At 48.2% G+C, this 14,058-nt stretch overlaps 1 protein-coding gene across 1 annotated transcript; it reads left to right on the top strand.

The window, feature by feature from the left end:
- Window positions 1-10: 10 nt before the first annotated feature.
- Window positions 11-12,801, top strand: ACP7 (acid phosphatase 7, tartrate resistant (putative)). The gene is made up of 12 exons (XM_006911692.3): window positions 11-140; window positions 5,484-5,684; window positions 5,962-6,144; window positions 7,046-7,169; window positions 7,371-7,433; window positions 7,524-7,638; window positions 7,731-7,838; window positions 7,926-7,983; window positions 8,072-8,139; window positions 8,251-8,322; window positions 11,320-11,457; window positions 12,476-12,801. Exons 1-12 carry the CDS (start codon window positions 11-13, stop codon window positions 12,539-12,541), a joined length of 1,326 nt encoding a protein of 441 aa, XP_006911754.1. The 3' UTR covers window positions 12,542-12,801.
- The last annotated feature ends 1,257 nt before the right edge of the window (window positions 12,802-14,058 follow it).

Here is a 14,058-nt window from a genome sequence, read left to right as displayed (position 1 = left end):
CCACCCCACCATGTTCCCCCTCCGTCCCTGCTGGTCCTGCTGCTTCTGCTGCTGTCTGTTCCTGTTTTTCTCCCTGCGAGTCCAAGGGATCCCAAAGGATCCCAATGCTGCCCCGGAGCAAGTCCACCTGTCCTACCCAGGTAAGTAAGTATCTGTGACTATTTCCCAGCAAGGCCCAGTGGCTTGGGGGCCAAGGAATGCCACACAGACTGCTATGGGACCTTAGGCTGCTGGCTGCTCTTCCTGAGCCTCAGTTGTCCGCCTCTGTTAAATGAGGATTATAAGCTAGTGGTGCGTCTGACTGGGAAATGATTCTGGTGCCCGGCCTATTGTCAGCCCTCTCCAAAGGGGCTGCTGTTGTCCTTGCTCATCGTGTCCCCACAAGGCTGCCTCCTGATCCTTGATCACCTGGGTGGTGAGACCTTGGACTCTGGACCCTCTACACCCAGACTCTCTGGGTTTGAATCCCGGCTTACTTGCTCTGTGACCTTGTGCAAGTGACTTAACCCCTGTGGCCTCAGTCTCCCCATCTGGACAATGAGATAATAGTACTGTGACCTCGTAGTGAGGAGTCAATGAAATATAACCTGTGAAGTGGCAAAAACGGAGCTTGGCGCAGAGCAGTGGTTCTCCTATGTGCTTGTTTCGGGACCTCTTGCAGCTAAAAGTTATTGAGAACCTCAAAGAACTTTGGTTTAAATGAATTATACCCATAATATTGGCCATATTAGAAACCCAAACCGAGGCATTTAGAAATATTTATTGTCATTTAAAATAAATAATAAACCCAGTCTGTATTAAGGTAAATGACATTTTTTCATGAAAAAATAACTACACTTTAGAAAGTAGATCCATTGAGTTACATCTTTTTAAATCTCTTCAATGTCTATATACAGCCGGATTCTCCTTCTGCTTGTCTGTTATGATATGCTGCTTTGGATGATGTATATGAAGAAAATTTGGTCTCACGCAGACACGTAGTTGAAACAGGGAGGATTTTAAAAGGAGTTTCAAAAATTGTGGCTATTCTTTTTTGATATTGCACCCAAACTCAACACCCTTCCTTCCTTCCTTCCTTCTTCTCTCCTTTGCTCCCTCCCTTTCTAATTATTTTAGCTTTATATTTTGAAATAATTTTAGACTTACAGAAGAGTTGCAGACATAGTACAGAGTTCCTGCGCTCCCTTCACCCAACTTCCCCTAACGTTAATCTCATATATCCATGGTACTTGACCAAACTAAGAAATTAACATTGATATCATATTACTAACTGAACTATGGATTTGGGGGGAGATTTCACCAGTTTTCCCACCGTCTTTCTTTTAATCCAGGATCCCACATCACCTCTAACCTCCATGTCCTTAGTCTCTCTCATCTGTGACAGTTCCTCAATTTTTCCTTATTTTCCTTGACAATTTTAAAGAAGATAGTTCTTTAAAAGCTAGTTGCAACGTGGAATCTGAAACAGCATCAATGAGCTGGCTTTGACATTTGCAGGCCAAGTGACCTTGAACAAGGCGCTGTGCCTGGAGGCCTCTGTAAAATGGAACAATGATACAATCTCACCGACCGCTGTGAAAATCCAGTGAGGTCACAGCTGTCCTTTGTCTGGCCTACACAATAATAGTAGCAGATATACTTTTTGACTAAGTGCTTCAGATGGATAATTCAATTAACCTCCTATTGGACCTTAAGCCACAGGTACTATTGTTACTCCTATTTTCAAGAGTAAACTGAGGCTCACAGAGATGAAGAGTCTGACCAGAGGTCACAGTCTGGAATTTGAACCCAGACAACTCAAGAGCCCACAGTATTTGTTTTAAAACTATAAATTTTGTACAAATTTTAGATTTAACAGAAAATGTGCAAAAAATACGACAGAGCTTCTTTTTCCCCTCAGCTAGTCTCTCCTAACGTTAACATCGTACCTAACCACGGTACAATTTTTAAAACCGCTTATGTTGGGTCTATCAGTAGATGAATGGATAAAGAAGAGGTGGTACATATATATAATCGAATATTAGCCATAAAAAAAGAATGAAATCCTACCGTGTGCCACAACATAGGTGGACCTAGAGGGTATTGTGTTGAATGGAGTAAATCAGACAGAGAAAGTTAATTGCCAAATGTGGAATCTACAGAACAGAATAAACAAACAACAGAAACAAACTTGTATTTACAGAGGGCATTCTGATGGTTGTCAGATAGGGGGATGGGGGGATTAGTGTTGGGGAAGAGGATTAAGAGGTACAAATTGGTAGTTACAAAATAGTCATGGGGCTATATAGAGTATAGCATGAGGAATATAGTCAGTAGTTTTGTAATAACTGCATATGCTATCAGTTGGATCCTAGATTTATCAGGATGATCACATCATAAGTTATATAAATGTCTAATCGCTGTGTCATACACCTCAAATTAATATATTGTATGTTAACTATAACTAAAAAATAAAAATATATATTAATAAATTCAAAAAAAACCCTAAGCCAATAGATAAAGAAAAAGTAATCGAATATATAATCTAAAAAAAAAAAAACAAAAAGTAGCTGAAGGAAACTAGACTTTGGGTGGTAAACGTATAATAGAATATATAGATGTCAAATTATAATGTACACCTGAAAATTATATAATTGTATTAACTAATGTTAAAATAAAATAAAATAAAATAAAATAAAAATAATAAAATAAAATAAAAATATAAAAATAAAAAAAACCCTGTTATGTTGATATAACATTAGTAACTAAACTACAGATCTTGTTTGAATTTCACCAGTGTTTCCACTTAGTTATTTAGTTATTTAGTATCTGGTCATCGTGTCTGCTTAATCTCCAATTTGCCATTTTCTCAGTCTTTCCTTACCTTTCACGATCTTTTACATTTTTGAGGACTGAGCAGTTATTTTGTAGGCTATCCCTCATTTTGGATTTGTCTGATATTTTCTCATGATTGGAACTAAGTTATGCATTTTTCTGGCAAGATGAGAATAGATGTGATTCTGTGTCCTTCTTGGTGCGTGAATCAGAGTTAATGATGCTGACGCGGCTTGTTGCAGTTACTGGTGATGTTAACCGTCGTTGCTTTGGTTAAAGTGGTGCCTGCTGGGTTTCTCCACTGTGTAGTTTTTATTTTTTCCTTTGTCATTAATAAATATCTTGGGGGAGAGTCCTTGAGACTACGAAAATCACGTTTCTCCTGAAACTTTCATCCACTAACTTTAGTATCCATCGGTGGATCCTGTTTGCAACAATTACTAGCATGGTGTTTGCCTAATTGTGATTTTGTAATCTTCTAATTCTTCTCTCCAACTAACTGAAATTTTCCTGTAAGGAAAGGCTGTTCCTCTCCCCTTTATTTATTTATTCATTCATTCATTCATTCATTCATTCAATTATTTATTTATATCTGTGTTGGCTCACAGATATTTATTTTATTCCATGGGTTAAAATCCAATACTGTATTTATTTTGTGTCTCACATGTCCCCAATTTGGTCTTTTAGAATTCTTTCAGATTGGCACCTGTGTTCTTTAAACAAATCCTCCATCGTTTTTTTGAGTACTTCCTTACTTTCTGTCATCACAAATCATTCCAGGCTCCTTCTGTATATTTCTCACCTTGTGGTTGGAATAAACCTCTTCTCCAAGGAGCCCTGGTTCCTTTCATTGGAGAATGGGTATTTAGAAACCAAGATCCGAGCACTAAGCATGCTCATTGCTACTGAGGTGTCATTGAAAACAGAGCTAGCCAATACACGTATGTATGTCAATACCCATATGCACACAACTATATCTATCTGTATATATTATGTATTTCCATATTGACCTGTATATTTATTAAATACCATAAGATCGTACTGATACCTCTGATTTTGGTCCAACATCAAGGGTTTATTTTCGCCGTCTTCTTTCCTTTGTTGTAACTTCTTTCTCCAACACTGAGAAATCTAGCTCCCACTACCTACAATATATTTAGTTATTTGTTCGGTGCTAGTGTAGGCATAAGGTGGTTTCAGAATTGTTTGCCCGTATCCCTGTGGGAACACTTACCGGGCGACGGCACATACGTGCGGTCCTTTTTCTCTGTCGTCTTACAGTGCCCAGTCAAGATCTCTTTCCCACGGTTGCTTTTCTTTCCTACACCTACTGGCTTCTTCCCACATCCTGGGTAGTTTTTATTGTTAGTTTATTTTGGGGTGTATGAAAGAAATATGAAACACGACTGTAGTTCTAGGAGTCAGGATTCTACAGAAAAGATAGACTCAGAGAGGCCTCCTCCCTCCTCATTCCTACTACTCCGTTTTCCCATTTTTTCTACCCCTTCTTTCGCATTTACCCCATGTGAGTAATCCACCTCTTTAGTGCCGGGTGTATTCTCCCTGTATTTCTTTGGTACAAACGAGTAGATCCCTGCATATTTTTTCACATCCTCTTCCATGAAGAGGAGCTGACTCTAGATACTTTTGTGTACTTTGCTTTTTTAATTTAACTGCATGTCCTGGGCATCATTCCATAGCAGTTCTTAGAGCATGTCCTCTTTTCTTTTTGATGGCTGCATAGTGCTCCACTGTACGTGCGTTACAGAGTTATTCGGTCATTCTCCTACGTATGACATCCCGGTTGTTTCTGTTATTTTGGGATTACACACAATGAGTAACCTTGCGTGCATGCATTTTCATGTTGCTGGAGGAAGAACCCACGCTTTTAACATTATACTATACCTCACGGTATTTTTAAAATCTTGAGTCGGTTGCTAAATTTTAAGAATTTGGAGCAATCGCTTAAAAGTCTGGATTTGTATATCTAGCTATGTAAAAATCATCCTAGGAAGATTTATTGATTGATTGATCTATTTATCTATCTATTTATTTATTTATTCTAGAAGTTGACAGATTTGGTGGTGCTGGGCCTGCTTCTTGCATGGCAGCTATCACCAGAGCTGAGCAAAGGCTGCCCCTCTCAGACAGGTCAGGGTCTACAGTTTGTCACACACACCCCAACACCCTACTGCTTTACTCTTTACAGGCAGCCTTTGTCCCCATTTATTACCTAGCTGGCCTCTAGACATCTGAGTTTATAACCCCTAAATGATACGTATGTAAAATGTTTGGCACAAGGCCTACACATAGTAAATAATGATATTAATAATAATATATCCACTCGCTCATATAACCCTAACCGTACTAGGCACCGTTTCAAGTGCTTTACTTATATTTATTCATCTAAACGTCATAGCAATCCCATAGAGTAAGTACTATTATTCCATTTTACAGATAAGGAAACTGAGGCTCAGAGAGGTAGTACCTTGCCCAAGGAGAGCACAGCTTGGAAATGGCAGGGCTGGGATTAAGCTTGGGAAGCTCTACAACCCAGATCCTTAACTACTGAGTGTTTGAGAGCAGTTGATCATTGCCCTTGCTGTCCCCACACACCCCTCTGTGCTCTGGCCTTACCGCCTAGCCCCGCTCTGCTCCTTCCTGCCCAGGTGAGCCAGGCTCCATGACTGTCACCTGGACCACGTGGGTCCCAACCCACTCCGAAGTGCAGTTCGGGATGCAGCTAACTGGGCCCCTGCCCCTCCGGGCCCAGGGCACCGTCAGCCCCTTTGTGGATGGGGGCCTTCTCCGGCGGAAGCTCTACATGCACCGAGTCACGCTGCGGGGGCTGCTGCCGGGGGTCCAGTATGGTGAGAGGGGTCAGGGGCCCGGTGTTGAGGGGGGAATGGGGAGAAAAGTGGGATATGGACTAGAAGCTCCCATGGGCTGGTGGCTCAGACTGGGCTGGTAACATCTTTGCTTATCTGCTTATCTGGAATGAAGATGGAAGGCATTGGGGATCTGGGGTGAGGTGGACAGAAGGGGCATGGGTGAGCCCCCATTCAAACCGCCCCCCACTGAAGACGAATGGGGTGGAAGAGACAGCTGGGGCCCCCGGCTGACCGTGACCTTCCCCCGCCCCCTCAGTTTACCGCTGTGGCAGCTCTCGGGGCTGGAGCCGGCGGTTCCGCTTCAGGGCCCTGAAGAACGGGCCCCACTGGAGCCCCCGTCTGGCTGTGTTTGGGGACCTGGGGGCCGACAACCCAAAGGCCCTCCCCCGGCTGCGCAGGGACACCCAGCAGGGCATGTACGATGCTGTTCTCCATGTGGGTGAGGCATCGGCAAGGGTGCGCCTGGAGGAGTGGGTGTTGCGGGGGGTGGGGACTTGGGTGGGAGGTGACGCCAGGACCGTGGAGGGGACTGGGGCAGGGGCTCGTGTGGTTCTGAAGGGACGAGGGATGAGACTGGCTATGGGGGGATGGTGGCTTGGTTACTGCCCAGGTTAAAAATCCCTTAGAGCTACATGCATTGGTTTTCTCCTCTGTATCATTATCTTGAGCCAAGAGCAGTCCAGAATTCGTAGGGCTGTTTTGATGACTAAATCAGTTGACATTGCCTGGCATGTTGTAAGCGCCCTAAGTGTTAGTTATTATCATTGCTGTTGTGATTTGAGGGGACAGGGAACCAGATGGGTGTGAAGATTGGAGCTGATACGGTGCGAAGCCCAGACTCTGGAATCAGACTCCCAGGGTTTGACTTCTGGATCCTCACCAACCTGCTCTGTGACCTTGGGCCCACACTTACCCTCCCGGGGCCTCAGATTCTCCACCTGAAATGGGGATGCTACTAATAACACCACCTCAGAGGGTGTTTTGAGATTGGCGTGATCAAGCATGTGAAGCATTTGGATCTGTGCCTGGTGTAAAACCAGTACCGGCCTCTGTCCGTCTCCATGTCGTTCTGGGAGAGGACAAGGTGGCGGCGGAGATGGGGGCCGCCGCGATCGGTCGGAGCACAGGAGACTAGCCTGGGCCCGTGGGGGTGTCAGGGGCCAGAGGTTCAGGAAACACCCTCAGCGCCCACGTGGGTGGGTGGGTGTGCGGTCGGGACCAGAAGAGGGACGGCTCGGACGCCGGTGGTCGCCCAGCCCACGCCTGAGCGACCGGGTCTCTGGACTCCGGCGAAAGCAGAGCTGAGGCTGGTCCTCACGCTCTCCCCGCCCCCCGCGCAGGAGACTTTGCTTACAACATGGATCAGGACAATGCTCGGGTCGGGGACGAGTTCATGCGGCTCATCGAACCTGTGGCCGCCAGCCTGCCGTACATGACGTGCCCTGGGAACCACGAGGAGCGCTAGTGAGCCGGGGCCTCGGGGCGGGCGCGGACCGCGGGGATAGCAGCCCGGCCTCCTAGCGTCTCCCCTCAGTCCCTAGGACCGCAGCTGGAAGAGGGCGGGGGAGGCCTGGGCTGAGAGCCACGCGCGGCCTGACGGTGGGGGATGGGGCGGGGCGGGGGCACCTGGACCCTCCCCCGAGCCTTTTACTTCCTTTTATCCAGCAACTTCTCTAACTACAAGGCCCGCTTCAGCATGCCAGGGAACAGCGAAGGCCTGTGGTACAGGTGACCTGGGCGAACTGGGGGTCGGGCCTCCCTCCCCTGAAGGATGGGAGATGAGACCCTATCTCTGACCCCTGCCCTTTGACCCCTCAGCTGGGATCTGGGCCCTGCGCACATCATCTCCTTCTCCACTGAGGTCTATTTCTACCTCCATTATGGCCGCCACATGGTAGAGAGACAGTTTCACTGGCTGGAAAGAGACCTCCAGGTAACCTGGGTAGAGGTCAGCTTTCGCCTCTGGGACCTGCCTCCCCTCCCCTGCCCCCACCCCTGCCTCTCACTCCCGGCCCTTCTGTCTAGAAAGCCAATAAGAACCGGGCAGCCCGGCCGTGGATCATCACCATGGGTCACCGGCCCATGTACTGTTCCAACGCTGATCTGGATGACTGTACCTGGCATGAAAGCAAGGTGAGGACCCGCTCCCCGGGGCGAGGTGCCAAGAGCCAGGTGGAGGTCGGCCCAAGTCATCCTCACCTCCTTGCTCTTCCCGCCCAGGTTCGCAAAGGCCTCTTCGGCAAATTATTTGGATTGGAGGATCTTTTCTACAAATACGGTGAGTGACCCAGGGAGCTCCCCAGCCTCAGGTCCCACCCCCATCTCTCCCGGATTTGGGGGCCTGACCCCCACTTGCTCTGTCTCAGGGGTCGACCTGCAATTCTGGGCTCATGAACACTCATACGAGCGGCTGTGGCCAATTTACAACTACCAGGTGAGGCTCACGGAGGGCCGAGGGCTCATGTGGCTGGTGTCAGGGCACCCTGGGCAGACCCTCCGGCGTGGCCTGGTGCGACGCGCTCCTCCCCCTTGTCTCTTTCTCCAGGTGTTTAACGGCAGCCGAGAGATGCCCTATACCAACCCTCGAGGCCCCGTCCACATCATCACCGGATCTGCCGTGAGCAGGGCGGGGAAGGGTGCCTCTGGCTTCTCTCCTCTCGCTCCGTGTTGGGGGTCAAACTTGTACCAGCAGACTGAGCGCCTTGAGCTTCATACAATCGCTATCAGTAACTCAATCCTAGAGCTGAGTTAGGTCCACCTAGTGACACGCCCATTGTCCAGTGCTCAGACAGTGAAATACTCATCCAAAGTCACGAGTTCTGTAGGTGGCAGGGGTTGAGGGCTTGCCTGGGTCTACTGGATGCAAGGACAGAGGGCTTATTATTATTACTGTAATTAAACTGCAGGCTTTGTTCACGCCCCACCGCTTTCCCACTAATGGCCTTTTTCTATTCCAGGATCCCACATGTATTTAGTTATCATGTCTCCTTAGTCTCCTTCGATCTGTGACCGTTCTTCAGTTTTTCCTTGTCTTTCATCCTTCACATATTTGCAGACCCCTGGCCAGGTGTTTTGCCAAATGCCCCTCGATTTGGTTTTATCTGACATTTTTCTTGCTGAGAATCGGGTTATGCATTTGGGGGAAGATGGTCACAGAATCGATGTCGTGTCCATCTGAATTCATCATACTGTGAGGTCCTTGTGTCTCATCCCGGGAGGTGTTTCTCTGAACCACCTGCTTACGGAGGTGTCTGCTGGACTCCTCCACCGTAAAGCCACTATATCTCCCTTTTTAATTAATGGGTATCTTGGGAGAGATCCTTTTACACCATGCAAATGTCCCATCTCTCCTCAAACTTTCGCCCGCTAATTTTCAACTCCATCGGTGGGTCTTGCCTGCAACAATGAATGGTGTGGGGTTCTTCTGGGTTCTTCTAGTTTCCTCATTCCTCCTAGATTTATCAGTTAGTTAGTTATTGATTTATATGCATGTAGACTCATGAGTAATTATTTTATTCTGTGTGCTATGATACAGTACTTTTATTTCTGTTGCTACTCAGGTTGCTCCAGCTTTGGCCACTGGAAACTCTTCAGTTCCGTCCCCTGTCCCTTAGACGTACCCTGTCGTTTTGTGAGCATGTCCTTACTTTTTGGCACTGTAAGGGGCTGCAGGATCATCTTGTGTTTTCCCTGCCCCCGCCTTGGAACCAGTCACTTCTGCAAGGAGAGAAGGGTTATTTTTTAAGCTGATTCTTAGAAATTAGTGAGAACTCCTCGTGATAGAAATTCAAGGAACACTGGCCATCCACACCCCTTCTTCCAGCCTCAGTCATTCCGTCTCTGGGGTGGCATTTTAAAATGTCCCGTGCATGTACTGAGTAATTGTCTAGATAGAGATGTATTACTGCATCACTCACTGTTAAAAAGCAAGTTGGATCATGCTTCGCACACCAGAGCTTCTCAGCCTTGGTGCCTGGGGAGGTTTTAAAACTCCGATGCCTGGGCCCTACCCCAGACCAAACACCAGAATCTCTGAGAGTGGAGCCTGGCAATGCACGGCCCTGTGTTGTCACATCCCCAGCAGAAAACAGAATGTTTTCAGTACCAGATGGCTCCTCGGGCCCCCACAGGCGATCACAATTCTGACCTTTATCAGCACAGATTAGTTTTTCTCTTTAATTTTAAAATTTTAGATGATTTCGGACTTACAAAGACTTTCCATATCTCCTTTACCAAGATTTTTCAAATGTGAACATTTAAGCACACTTGTTTTAATATCTCTGTCTCTGTCTTTCTCTGTCTCTCTCTATATGTCGGTATGTATATCTCAGTATACACACACACATTTTATTATTATTCTGGATCCAATGAAGGGTAAGTTGCAGAAATGATGCCTTTATGCCTCTGTTTATATTTCCTAAGGAACAAGGACCTTGTCTTACCATTATTGTATAATAATCAAATTCAAGTTGGCATCGATAATATATACTATTATTATCTAACCTATGACATTCAAATTTAGCCAGTTGTCCCATTCGTGTGCTTTAAATCGAATCGAAGGATTTCTTTTTCCTAGCCCAGGAGCTAATCTAAGATCACATGTTCTATTTCACTGTCTTGTCTCTTTAGCTTCCTTTAATTGGAAACATGTCTCCACTCTTTCTTCATTTTTCATGACCTTGAAACATTTGAAGAGTGCAGCAAGGTCGTTTTGTAGAATCTCTCTCTCCATTTGGGTTTGTCTGGTCTTTGCTCCTGATTAGAAGGAAGTTATGCCTTTTAGGTAAGAATACACAGAAGTGGTACTGTGTTCTCAGGGCATCCAGCAGGAGGTGCATGGTATCTCTTTAACCCCTTGAAGTCTCAGTTTCCTATTGTGTAAACTGGTGTAGATCTGTCTCATCACTGATGATATTCAATTTGATCGCTTGGTTAAGGTCATGTCTGCCAGGCTTCTCGACCATGCTCATTCTTTTCCCCTTTATAATTAACAAGTGTCTCCTGGAGAGATACTGTGAGACTCTGCAAATACCTCGTTATTCCTCAAACTCTCATCATTAGTTTTATCATCCATTGATTCAATCGGTTATTACAACGATGGCTGCAAAATGGCGATGTTTCAAGCTCCCTTATTCCCCTGGTGTTCTCCTGTGGGGACGAGCACTCCCTCTCCCCGCAACATTGTTGATTTTAAAAAGCTTTCTTGGAGGGTCTACTGTGCAGCGAGGGCTGAGACCCACCAATTTCTTCTATTCTGTGAATTGCGTCTCCCCTTTAATGATACATCTTGGCCATCTTTCTGCATCACCCTGCTTTGTGACGGCTACCCTATAATTTCCTTAAGTGATCCCCACTGATGGGCATTTGGGTGGCTTCCAGCGCAGAGCTTTTACAGAAAATGCTGCAGTGGACAGTCTTGCACAGCCATGCACTTTCTAGAAGACCCGGGCACAGGATGCCTGGCTGGGTCAAAACACTCAATTGTGAGCATTATTGAGGGTGTCATCTTAACTGACTTTGTCTTCCTCGGGGGCGACAGGGTCCTGGCCAGGCAGGTTGTTTCTGCTCCCCTGCGGTCCTCCTGGCCTGGGGTCTGAACACTTCTCTCTGGCAGGGCTGTGAGGAGCGGCTGACCCGCTTCACTCTCTTTCCCCGGCCCTGGAGCGCTGTGCGCGTGAAGGAGTATGGGTACACGCGGCTACATATCCTCAACGGGACCCACATCCACATCCAGCAGGTGTCCGACGACCAGGTTAGTGAGCGACACCCAGTCGCCTACCTGAGAAGCCAGGCGCGGCACGCTCTGGGGCCAAGTGGTTAAAAACGTGGACTCCAAGGCCAGAAATCCCGAGTTCAAATCCTGCCTCTGCTGCTTACCAGCCGGATGACCCCCAAGCAACTTACTGAGCCACAGGTTTCCCATCTGCGAAATGAACACATTTAATAGTTTCCACCTCACGGGATTATGTGGTGTGTGTGTGGGGCGGGGGGCGTTGAATGACTTATTTTATATAAAGTGCTTAGAAAAGCTTCTAAAATATCGTAATTTATATAGATATTTATTAACATGAAGTGGGAGAAGAAAAAGGTAGGTGGTGGGAGGCGGATAGAGGGAGGTCGGCGTGATGAGCATGTACTCCAGGTGGCTTAAGGTGAGACGGACTCAGATAATCGTGGCTCGCCTTTCTTTATTTTTGCCCCCGTAAAATTAAAATAATGATGATAACTATGATTTGTTGAGCACCTGTCGTGTACCAGATGCTGGGCTAGATGCTCTATATCCAATAGCACTTAGTCACCACAGTCCCAGGGGGCAGGATTTCCTTTCCATTTTACGAATGGGAGAACCGAGGCTCAGAGAGGGAAAGTAATATTCCCGGGGTCACATGACCAGAAAGTGGCAGAGCTGGATCTAACCCCAAGGACCACGCTCTTTTTATTAGAAACAACCACCATTTATTGAGCGCGCATGCGCCGGGGCGGGCTTTTGTGTGGATTATCTCATTGAGTTCTCCCCAGTTGATAGAACACAGAAGTTGGGCTCAGTGTTGGCTCACATCCTTAAGGCCACCTGGAGAGGGCTGCACTGGGATGCAGGGCGAGTTCTGTCTGACTCCAAGGTTTGCGTGCACTTACACGGTCCTTCCAGGTGCCCTCTCCAAATATCTCATTCAATTCCCACATCTCTGAGGCATCCCTACGTTGCAGATGAGGACAACAGAGGCTCAGAGGTCTAGCAACTTGCCCAAGGCTGTTTTTGTTCCTTGCAGGACGGGAAGATTGTGGATGACGTCTGGGTGGTGAGACCCCTGCTCGACCGGATGCTGTACCTCTAGGGACGGAGCAGCTCTCGTCAGGAATCCCGGGCCTTGCTGTCTTGGCCGGCGTGACCAGACCGTCGCCCAGGCCCGGCTGGGGAGTCAAGGCGGGCCTCGACTCCTCTGCCATCCTGAGGCCCCTCGTCGGTGGATGCGGCCCCTCGTCGGTGGGCAGCCCTCCCCTCCCAGAGAGGTGGGGCCCCTCTGGCTGTGTCGGAAGGCAGGTGCGGACACAGACACAGGAGGACACCGGCGGGTGGCACAGCCCCGCCTTCCTGCATGGCACTGCCTGGGCGGGGTGCCCATGGGGCCTCAGGAATAAAGAGGCTTATGGACTGTACTCCGTGGACTCCGCACTTCTGCTGGGGATGCCAGCTGGGGCACCCCATCTCCTGCCTGCCGGGGCGAGAAGTATCACCTGCTCCAAGTCAGCAAGATGAGCACGGCCATCATGACGCCACTCTCCAGCAGGTGACGTCGGTGACTTTCTCCCCCTCGGCTGGCCTTCAGTGAGCCAGTGGTCCAAAGGGTGCTAACCAGTGTCCTTTTGTGCCTCGATTTCTCAGCCTGACACTGATTTACCAAGGAAGTGAAGTGTTAATGCCTGCCTCCCAGCTGGGGCGGCGACAAGACAGGTGCTCGCAGACCCGCTGTTTTCCTCTCTTCCCTCTTTCCTGTCTCCCTCCTTCCTTTCATTTATTCAGCCACTATTTATTGAGCACCTTCCACGTGCCAGGCCCTGTTCTTAGTACTGGGTAGACAGCCATGAAGAGGACGGAGATCTCTCCCCTCGTGGAGCTGACGTTCCGTCTGGGGTGTTGGACTGTGAACACAATAAATAAGTAAAATGTATAACAGGGTGTCACTATTTAGTGATAAGTGCTCAGAAAAAGCAGGGGAGGGCGATGGGGAGTAGGGGAGGCGGTTGCAATTTTTAGGAGGATGGTCAGGGAGACCTCCCTGGGAGGGTGACATTTGATCTGAAGGAGTCTGAGGGAAGAGCCACGCGAGGAGTCACGTGGGCAGTGCTCCAGGCAGAAAAACAGCCAGTGCAAAGGCCGTGGGACAGAAAGGTGCCCGCCAGAGGATCAGTGGGGAGGCCAGTGCGATTGGAGCAGAGGGAGATCGAGGGGAAGATGGGGCCAGGAAAGTGATGAGGGCAGATCCCGTGGGACCTTGTGTGCCATGGGAAGGACTTTGTCCTTTATCCTGAGTGAGATGGAACCACAGGAGGGCTCTGGGCTGGTGACAGACATGATCTGACTCTAGGAGTCCTGGGCAAAGATGAGGGCTCGTCTCCAGGGAAGCCCGTGCGTCCCAGTTCTGCAGGCTGACCTCATCGACGCGTCCATCGTGCCGTGCAGCATCGACCTCCTCACGTCTCACTGTAGGGACGGTGCCCTAACTCTTCGTCCTCTGAGCACCCTCTCCCCAGCTCGTCCCAGGCTGGGACCTTCTCATCCTCAGGACTCAGCTTTCCCTGACAACCCCAGATAAATTAGACGCACTCCTCTCCGTCCCGTCCTGTCCCTCAT

Source organism: Pteropus alecto, unplaced genomic scaffold, assembly GCF_000325575.1.
Source record: "Pteropus alecto unplaced genomic scaffold, ASM32557v1 scaffold314, whole genome shotgun sequence".
Taxonomy (NCBI): domain Eukaryota; kingdom Metazoa; phylum Chordata; class Mammalia; order Chiroptera; family Pteropodidae; genus Pteropus; species Pteropus alecto.
The sequence above is the reverse complement of the archived record's forward strand: the minus strand, read 5'-3'. Positions and strand labels throughout refer to the sequence as shown.

Excerpts from the sequence above, each read along its gene's own strand:
- ACP7 (XM_006911692.3), top strand. The coding sequence starts at position 11 with ATGTTCCCCCTCCGTCCCTGCTGGTCCTGCTGCTTCTGCTGCTGTCTG. Across the intron at positions 5,685-5,961 it reads GCTGCCGGGGGTCCAGTATG|TTTACCGCTGTGGCAGCTCT; the intron begins GTGAGAGGGGTC and ends CCGCCCCCTCAG. Across the intron at positions 7,984-8,071 it reads GGATCTTTTCTACAAATACG|GGGTCGACCTGCAATTCTGG; the intron begins GTGAGTGACCCA and ends GCTCTGTCTCAG.